General features: G+C 39.8%; 1 protein-coding gene across 2 annotated transcripts; it reads right to left on the bottom strand.

Moving 5' to 3' along the window:
• Nucleotides 1–1,032: 1,032 nt before the first annotated feature.
• Nucleotides 1,033–10,189, bottom strand: LOC103713273 (RNA demethylase ALKBH10B-like). 2 transcript variants are annotated; one of them, XR_605049.4, is made up of 9 exons: nucleotides 9,013–10,189; nucleotides 8,462–8,581; nucleotides 6,177–6,298; nucleotides 5,931–6,048; nucleotides 4,165–4,284; nucleotides 3,921–4,033; nucleotides 3,686–3,843; nucleotides 1,476–2,393; nucleotides 1,033–1,348 (listed from the first exon to the last, which is right to left on the bottom strand). XR_605049.4 is itself a non-coding variant. In XM_008800146.3 (8 exons), the coding sequence occupies exons 1-8, from the start codon at nucleotides 9,602–9,604 to the stop codon at nucleotides 1,607–1,609; spliced, it is 2,130 nt and encodes a 709-aa protein (XP_008798368.2). In that variant the 5' UTR covers nucleotides 9,605–10,189; the 3' UTR covers nucleotides 1,400–1,606. The 2 variants fall into 2 exon arrangements, 1 of the variants encoding a protein (XP_008798368.2); XM_008800146.3 differs by lacking the exon at nucleotides 1,033–1,348 and having other exon boundaries at nucleotides 1,400–2,393.
• Between the last annotated feature and the right edge of the window lie 210 nt (nucleotides 10,190–10,399).

Below are 10,399 nucleotides of genomic sequence, written 5' to 3'. Positions count from 1 at the left end.
CAGGTATCCAACCCGACATATCTTAATGGAGCAAGTTTTACACAACTTGCAGTAGATTTGAAGCAGGTACAAGTAATTGTAAAATCTACTATAAACTCCTCGGATATATATATATATATATATATATATATATATATAGCTCTTCAGAAATTTCTTCCTTAAGGCAAAAGAAAAATTAATCTGTATGCCACAATATTAATTTTTATAGTTTTACTCAGTCTAATCTATCAAACTCTATCCATCCCGGCCCATCCCACTCCAAGACCTGTTGCCATTTCTATTTTTAGACAACTAATACTTCACTGTCTTAGCAAAGTCAATCAGCAAGTTTATGCAAAGAAACAACGGATCTACTTGTAGTGCTTAATACACCTTAACACAATCTTGCAAAAAGATTCAAAATCCATATGCCATAACCGTAAATTAGCATACAGGCACATGTTTCCATTGGAAGCCCCAATGGTCCAATAATAGTTTGGATGTTGTATCATGCTCGCCGACCAAATACTTCATGTTAGATATGGACTTGACCACTCATAAGCCAACTAGGGGTGCTACTTGATACGTGTATGTATCTACATATACACGATATAATTATGTGCGTGCATATCTGTTTATTTGTATTTATGTACCTACATGGGTATTTGTATTTATGTATATACATGCATATATGTTTGTATCATAAACCAGGTAATTATGTGAGTCTAGGTCAAATTCAGGTATAAAATCTCCAACCCAGACACGTCCAGAAGTTTCATCGGAATTGATTTTTGATTCCACACGAACCATTCATTGTCACGTTCGGGTCATACCCAGGTAGGGTGCCAGGTTTGCAAGTTGAAGTGATAAAAAATACACACACACACACACACACACAAAAAGTAACAGTATCAGAGTGCAAGCATTATCATAGATTTGGTTATATTTTTCCCCTTCATTCTTTCGGAAAAAAAACAAAACCAGCGGCCATAAGGGTAAACTACTCATCTACCCCAAAAAACAGAAAACAAAAACGGGATAAACCATCCGGTGTAAACATTCTGACTCCATATTACCTTCATGGATTTTAACTGCAATGCGTCAATATCCAGAGGGTTCATTCATGGTGATTGGATGCAACGGCAGCCCAGTTTCCAATTAAAAAGAAATGACAGCAACACAAACTCCCCGGATCCATGAACTCGGCACATTTAAGATGCGCGTGGGAGCCAGCGCTCAGCTCGCCGAGACAAAACATTGAACACAAATTTGATTGTATGAGCTCTGGAGGCCAAAAATTTGCTACTCTGCCTTCCAGAACGATTAAGGATGCAATACTGTCTGGAGAGAATGTTTTTGGTCACCTCTTCTGAGTAAAGTTCGTCAAAATAAATAAGTTTGAAATCAATGACAGCAAAAATAAAATGGGAAAAAATAAGGAAAATTTTAGACCCTACAAAAATTGAAAACAGATTCAGTCTGAAATCTAAACTTACAAAGTGGTCTAGCAACCCCTCTGTTGCACTTTACATTTGCCCCAAAACTCCAAGAGGTTCCTTGACTATTCTTTCCTGCTATTACTTCAACAGAACAGATCTCCATCTCCTGTCTCTATGCCCTCTTTGATCTACATAGTAGCATTACCTGCTGGCCTGTTCACCACCTTCCTCTTAGCAGCAACATTCTGCTGGTCCTCCTTACCTACCGCTGTCCTCCCACCAACATCATTACCACTATTGGAGTTCCCATTACAGTCCAGTTTAGGTCCTGTCTCATCTGCTCTATTCTTTGGCGAAGTCTTTGGAGAAGCATTGTCGATACAATTTGGTTTTTCCAACCCATTGCTCTCATTCTCAGGCAAGGCAGTTGTCTCTGGAGGAGAGCTAGTTCCAGTGGATCCTGGAGCCACAGGTGGCTGCTGCAATGTCGGAGAGTGGCCAGAACCAGGTGGGGGCAGGAACACTCCAGTGCCAGGAACCGGCAGTCGAGGTGCTGGGTGCCTTGCAGGTGCAGCCACTGTCCATGCAGCTGATGAGGGTGTCACTGGAACAGGTGCAGGATAAGGCACAGCCGCAGGGGTGACGGTGGAAGGTGCAATGAAGATTGGCGGGATCCCATTAGGTGGGGGCAGGTGCTGGGAATGGATGGGTGGTGCTGGCAGGACACCAGTGGTAGGAACAACTCCATAATGCTTAGGGCCAGATGAATGACGGGCAACATTCTGCGGTCTAACTGGAGTTGATCCTCGAGGTGATGGTGGAGGTACAGTGGATGAAAAAAGGCGCAAGTCTTCAGATGGAAAAGATTTTTTTGGTTGGGACTTCCCAAAAGTTAGAAAGATGCACTGCTTGCGTAAGGAGGGGATGGCATGCTTGGCTAGATCAGCACTTTTTCCTTGCATCACAAGAAGAGCCCTATAGTACAGAAAGAAGAGAGAGCAGAGGTTAGAAAATATTGGTAGAATCATGTGCTAACTGAAGCAATTTAGATTGGACAGGATATGCTGAGTTTCCTTGGTTCCAGCTATTTCTCCCAAATGATTGTTTTCTTTTGTACATTAAATCTATGCAATGGCAGATCTAAAATATTTACAGTTGCGATGCATAACAGACTGATAGATGTCAAAGATTTCCCTAACTGTCTCTTCAAAATATACAATTAGGAATTATCCAATAAAGTAAATGCATTAGATGGTACCGCACATCCCAAAAAAAACAAAATATGAACTTAGATAATGTACAACAGCGGCTGAGCGATTAAGTTACGAAATCAACTTATCATGAGAATTTTGTTACGTATGTTTAACTTATGACATGGCTTACAACCGCATTTGGACAATATTTAAGCATTTTTTGTGCGTGCTACTTTTATGCAACCAAACACATTTGATGATATGATCAGCCAAACGAACACATTTTCAAGCGATCTTGGTGGTTTTCACGGAATAACTCTTTCTTTATGGGTCCAATTTGATCAAACCATAAACAAGAAATGAGTTCTTAACATGCTTAAAGATTAGATTCATATAGGTCTGCATTTCATCATGAAGGCATTAGTAGTCCCTAAATCATGTACACTTCTCAAGGTACACCCCGCCACATCCCCATCTCCTTTCTTTTTTAATACAGCTACTATTAACCAGCCCTAGTATATATACAACCACCAGAATCTAAATCACAAATATCATGAAACTGTCCAGGAACAGAGGAAATAGACTCCCCTCATGTTCCTGATTAACTTTTGCTTCAATGCAAGGCTAGTCATGGATCAGTCAACCTATCCACAACTTTTGAAGTCCACAAATTAGACCAACCAAGAAGTTTGATGTTACACACATTGCCGCCAGTTGAGCAAAAAGATTAATACCATTTTCAATGTTCTATCAAACTTTGCTTCCCCAAATCTTATGCTTGCAATTTCTGATGTATGAATTATCATTAAACAAGATTACTACACATTAAAAAGGATCCAGACCTTAAAATATCCCTTAGGAGAAGCTGAATGGTCTAAGCATTTGTTCCAGTTTCATAAGAGATTAACTCGATTAACAAAAGATGCACATATCACAAGCACAAGCTGAAACCTACAGCTTGCCACCCATAAGTTGATCGGACAAAATGAAATACCATAATCAATTAACAATAAAGGACCTCTAATTGACACTATTAGGAAAAGTCTTGAAACAAAAAAAAAAATGAAAGCATACCCCATTGCAAGAGATAGCTTGAGAGGACCTCTGTAATCCCCCCCACGGTGATCTCCCCCAATAGCTCGGCCAAAGACAATGTCACATTCTGTCAAAAATAAGCTACAAACAGGCCTGCCATACCAGGGTGGCCAGGTATGAGGATGTGAATGATCCCCCTACATACAAGAACAAAAATCAGGCTTACACATATGATACTAATTTCAAAAAAACATCATCATCAGCAACTGCTTACCTCATTAAAGAAGTCAATAGTGCAAAAGTCAGGCTTGACAGGAATAATCTGGAGCTGAACCAAGTGATCGAACACATCCTGCACTAAATTAGGAATCCCTTCCACCTTCCGCTCTGAAAGTTTGGATTTTAGGCCCACATTACAAAAAAGTGTGTGTGTGTGTGGGGGGGGGGGGGGGGGGGGGGGGGGGGGGGGAGGCAATATCAATTTACAATTTAGCTTAGCATTAATAAGCGGAACTTGCCTTTACAGGTCCCAGCTGTATTTTCATCTTCTGGAGATCCATCGGTAATAGGAATGCCTAACTGAATCATTTCCCGTCCATGCCCCCTCATTGGTCTTTTTGACAGCACAATTGTCTGCCCTGCTTCACATCATTCCAAGATCATAAATAATGACAAGATATGGAAATTGGATTCTACTCATAACCATTTGAAACATCAATCTGGTTGCCAGAACAAACTGCAACTTTATAAACAAAAAACTGATACAAGCATCCACACTTTTGCTACCCAAGCAAGCACTGTTTCTCTGTCACACCAATGACTGGGAACTACTTTATGAAATATGAGAACAAAATAGAGATGCACATGAAAGTAATGAGCCATTGCCCAAGCTCCTTATTGTATTTTCAAGACATAGTTTCGAGGGGTGCAGGTTTCATCTTACATTCGGACCACTTACTGTTCACCACCAAAATCTATGGCATTCATCTGCATAAGAAGAAGTTATAACATGTAGGTTTTCATCAACTATGGATGACAAGAACTATACCAGCCTCCCCCTAGTGCATGGGCCACATGTGATATACAGTCAAAGCCGCATCAGATGATGTGTCAGTTAAGACAGCACATGTGGGAAGAAAATGTATAAAACATGTAAACCAGAAAACAAAATGAATGCTTTCCAAACATCAACATGTTTAAATTGCATATCAAATTGTCATGGAGACAATGATCACAAGCAGACATGAGAAATTACTATACATCCACTCACTATGCCAGCAGAATAGAGATAAGTACCAGGTTGAGGGAGGAAGGGAGGGATGCATATCAAATTATAAACTATATCAGTTTGTTAATGTTATTGTAGTTTTTAAAATTGAATGGGTCTAGATTAGGTATTGCATTTTGACTATGTAGAACTCAGATAAAGACTAGGTTATTCTAAATGGATTATAAGCATGAGTGCTACCCTACGAGAGATTATACAAAATAGGATATTTTCTGCTTTCTCTGGATATTTCAGCCAAAAAGCTAGTGGACTATACAACAGAGGTAGTCCATCCACCACTGAGCTGCCACCAAACCAGACAAAATCTGAACCCACCTGCATCAAGCAATCTCAAAACCAGGCAAATCATGCCCATCCTGAACCCCATGGCAACACCTAAACTAAGCATCTCTTTTACAGAGCCCAAGCTACAACAGTCCACCCCAAACCATCTCAAAAACCAAGACTGAACCATTGAATAACTCTGCTTGGGGCGCACATATATTACACCCCTTTGTAATCCCATGAAAACTCATAAAGATTAACTCTGAATCCCTTCACAGAAGAACCATGGTACCAAATATTGGATCACTACCCCGGTCATATAAAATGTGAATAGTTGCCAAAATAGGAAAACAGAAGAGATTACATTGACTAGACATGGATATCATGATCAAGGCCAAATATGTGTAATATTCAGATCCAAATTATTTAACACTGACTCATTTTTATTTACATCAAATTCATGCAGTCATTTCCCTCCTCTTTCTTGTAGGTTACATCAAAATCCCATTATCCCCAATTCTTACTTGCAGTCAATTCTTTCTCAACATTGACTCATTTTTATCAGTTTCTTTAAAATAGAAAAAAGTCATAGAATCTTCTCATATCATCCAAAAGAAATAAGAAAATGTTTCTTCAATTCAGGACCCTGTTGTATCAGCATGAATGCGTGTAAAACTATGGTGGCCATCTCATCTTTTCAAGAGAAAAGAAAGTGGACAAAAGGGGTCTTGCCTTGAAATTCTCCTCTACGACCAGCAGCTCTCAATTCATTTGTCAATGTCTTAAGTCTGGTGATTTCTGAGCTATCCAATATCTCCTCATAGAGCTTAAGTCCTTCGACAACATTGACCTGCAAAATCATATTTATGCTTTAATAATTAGCATGCACCAGAAGGGTTAAAAAAGAAATTTTCCAGAATGAAAGAGGCAGCTATTACAGAGAAGAGAAAGAACAGTATTGGTAATATGAGAATATACCGTCTTTCCATCACTTATTTCATTGGCCACAAAATCTTTGGGGATTGGAATTAATTTCTGTTTTCCAACTTGGTTTGAGGTAATATCTCCATCATGGCAAGGAATAGAATCATTGCTAGTCCCTTTAAAAAGAAAAAGAAAGAATGGAAGCTCAACATTGGAGTGGTTATTTAATTGAATAATAATAATAATAATAATAATAATAATAATAATAATAATAATACTGAAGCCATTTCATCAAATTATGACATGGAAATCACAAATTGACTGTTTAAATCCAATTAAAAGTAAGGTTACAGTAGCCAAAACAGAAGATGAACAAGCATCTTGAAGAGCACAATTTGTTCACATCCAGTCATATCATAGAATGAAGAGTTAGAAGGAAGCAGCTTAGGTTGCTGTATATAGCAACTACAACATGAAAATGAACAGTAGATATGGACCCCTATGTCAAATCCAATAGTCTCCCTCTATCACACAGTTCCCCATGGATGGTGCACTTGGAATTAGATTCAAGTCCCCCATCCCCTATTCAATTTTCCCTTGGGATCACCATGGGCGGCGATCTAATTCTTTTCCATGTTGGCAAGAAAGTTTTCTCCATCATGGCTCAAAATGCAGTCCAGCTCATCGTAACCAATCCACTTATTGATTAGATTTTAAGAGAGGGGATTTGTTTAGGTTACAATAGGTAATAGGTCTTAGAGGCCTATTTATCACTTCAATGGGCATGATAAAATTTAAATATGTGAAATGAGTTGTATCCAAGGCTGTGTTTAAATGCTAACAGGGGAAAGTAAAGGAAATGAACATTGAAAAGCTTCATCTATTGCCTGATAAATTTAAACTTATAACCGAAATCGAAGTAACAAAAACAAATGATGTCCTTGTTTGGTTGTCTGCTTATCAATTAATAGGAAATTGTAAAACTGAAATATTCAGAATGATCTCAGTCAAAGGATGTTGTTGCCTTCTAGAAGAGCAGAAAGAAAAAAAAAAAGAAAATAATAAACTGTTTCAAGATTAAATGATAATTGTGCCGAGATTGCCAAATTTGATAAACCATTTTGATGCCCTTTCCTTCAAAAACAAATGATGTCCTTGTTTGGTCGTCACCCGGCATTCCGGGAAGTTTCTTCGGATGTCTGCAGATGGCATGGCTGGATGAACTCACGTTGGAGCAATTTAAATTTCCATTTTTACCACAAAAAAAAAAAACAGAGTTTGAAGAATTGAACAAGAGTTCTTCTCAGCTTAGAGTTAGGCTACAAACCCAACTCCACTTTGATTAGGAAGAAGTGGAAGGCATCAGCGATAAATAATGACAGTGATCTTCTAGATTCAAGTTCCTTCAATATTCCTTCTTCAATGGACTAATACTAAAGTTGATCATAAAGTGAAAGCGGCATATGCTATCCCTTGATGGCAATATAAGATGTCAGAAAGCTGTTGAAAGATAGAATAAAATTATCCTATGATACTTACTGAGAGACTCCCACTGGAAGGGGGAAAAAGAGATATCAAAAGGGAACAGATATTTGCAATGTTGACGCAAGCATTTCAAATAATGTCAATAAAGGTCTCAATTTCGATCTGTTCCACATGTCCACTTATTAGGAGCATTTGGCACATATTCCATGAGGCCATCATCCTAAGCTACCAGAACTGTAAAATAACATTGCAAGTTGAGAAGTTATAATTTCAAATATGAATGGATGAAATGAGGAGTTTTGTGATTGGGTTGTGACCAGTGGGACACTAATTCAACGAGTTTAAGTTCATCAAGACCAGAAGGTCAACTAAGATGCTTCACAAAAGGCTAGAAAATTATCTAATTACTATCAAATATAAGTAATTAAAAGATAGAGTCATCTATCTACATTGACAATTTTGAAGAAAGGGCTGATGTGTCAAGATTGAATAGCAAGATGCACTGATTACTTGTCACAAACTGATTGTGACTCATGTCATAGAGGATTGTATCATTATTATTAGACCATCGGAGATCAATCGTTTTTCCCAGCAAACTTTAAAGAGCTGCAATTTCCATGCAAGGCAAAATTACAGCGTCTGAAATGTAAGTGTCATGAAAAGCATAATTTTATTCATTGCAGGAAGAAGCAAAGAACATTATATGATGACAGAACTGCTAAATCTCAACATGCTGTACTAATTTTGAAATTTGACTGCACATTAAGCATATTAAACCAGATCCTGTATATCATGGTCCATTTTCTGTTCTTGTCTAGAAGATCTTTCAAAACTGTGAATTATGAAATGCATACCGGTGAAGTTAGTGCTAGCATCTGTAAGAGCAGGCTCCAAATTACTGGACTCAGTTCCAACCAGATTTTCCCCCTCCTTCAGGCTGCAATTGTTCTTCGATGTTGAAACATCACCGACCCCTGGATGTACGCAATGCACAAAGACAATAAATTAGAAAGTATAATGATCATTGTGTTGCAATATTTATTCAAAATTTATTCCTTTCTATGGGAGAAATTTAATCAAATACGTCCAGCTTATAACTTACCTCTATAGAGAGAAAAGATACCTAACATTACCATGACAGTACTACATTCTACAAGATGCTTGACGACTTAATTTTCAAAGAAAGGGAGCATTCAAAATCATATCGAAAACATAGCTTATGAAGCCCTGTAAATAACAGGTCAGAAATGCTATGCATGTTATCTGTTATTCGAAGACACATATCGATCAAAACACATAAACAAATCATTTATGAATCATTTACCTCACACTGATGAAAAAAGGCTCATGATAACAACCAGAACGATACGAACACGACTGTATAGAAATGGCTACAAATGCTCACCCTGCTTCTCCACCGCATCTGATGAGTCTTTCATTTCTGACACCTGGACTTCACCCTTTGGCATTGAATCTTCTCCTTTCTTCAACTTATCTTCCACCTTTTCCACCTTGGCCACATCCATCCCAACTGAAACTGAAGTAGGGCATCTATGATTCTCCCGAACACCCTCAAAACGATGCACCTGCCGGTACCCAAACCCCAGCTTCCTCCCGTCCTTCTCCTTCGGCCCATCGAAGTGCCTCTTCTGCTGCCTCCTCCAAGTCACCTGCTGCAAGGCAAACATGACCTCAGCCACCGGGAAGTATTGCTGGAAGTGGAGGACGGGCTGCCATAGGCTGCGCCGCTGGTGAATGCACCCGGCAACATGATCATACTCCCCAGGCTCGCCGGTGGCCCGGAGGTGTTGAATCAAAATGTCAATAATGGCATTCGCCGCTGCAAACTCTCCTCTCAGCCATGAAATGAACCCATCCCTCTCATCAAGAAACCACTGCCGCTGCACCTCACCGCCACCACCGACTCGTCCTCCACTACCACCACCCGAAAACTGCATCTGCTCCAGGACCACCGCATTCCCTGATGGAACCGCCATGACCGGCAACCCTGATCCCCTCTAATTCACAATTTCATACCTCCAGATCCAACCCAAGAATAAATCCACTCAAAAAACCTCAAAAAACAGCAAAATAATCAACAAATCCCAGTAAACACTCCTACTAATAAAAACCCGGATCAATTAGATTATAGATAGAAATCACAAGCAATGCAGGTAAAATTCAGATCTTTACAACCGATTCGAGAGCGATCGAGGCAATAATTGCAAGCAAATACCGAATCGAGCGAATAAACGCAGTGAACTCGATCTGGGATCGGGATTGGAGTGGATTCAAACGATCGGAGAATGGATTGCGGAAGAACCCAGCTTGATCTCAGCTAGGAGAAAGATCTCTTTCTACGCGAAGAAAATGGATTCGGGGATATCTGGAGCAAAATTCCACTAGATCTAGATCGACCTCGGAGGGGAGAAAAGAAGAGAGGATCGAAAGAGGAAAGCGGAGGGGCGAGGATCGAAGGTTTTGGGGAGGGAGAGGTGGCTTGTGCAGCACGCTTTCGCTGCTCCCGGTTCTCTCCCGACTGCCCAAAGAGAGAGGGGAGGGGGGGAGAGATTGGTCGGATCCCGAAGGGAAGATTCGTCGGCTTGTTGCGCGTGACAATCTGGATGAACGTACAGATGTTACATGCGGTAACGGGTCTATCATCTCGGACGTCCGTTTATATCGTCGGATACTGGCGTCACTTTTTTGACAAATTGACACCCGCGTGTTAACGGGCAGGACGGATTTAAGGGAGAAAATGGACGCATATTAGACTTCCGCATAGAAGCTGT

Source organism: Phoenix dactylifera, chromosome 6 (assembly GCF_009389715.1).
Source record: "Phoenix dactylifera cultivar Barhee BC4 chromosome 6, palm_55x_up_171113_PBpolish2nd_filt_p, whole genome shotgun sequence".
NCBI classification, from domain to species: domain Eukaryota; kingdom Viridiplantae; phylum Streptophyta; class Magnoliopsida; order Arecales; family Arecaceae; genus Phoenix; species Phoenix dactylifera.
Note: the sequence above shows the minus strand (reverse complement) of the source record. Positions and strands in the feature narration are given on the sequence as shown.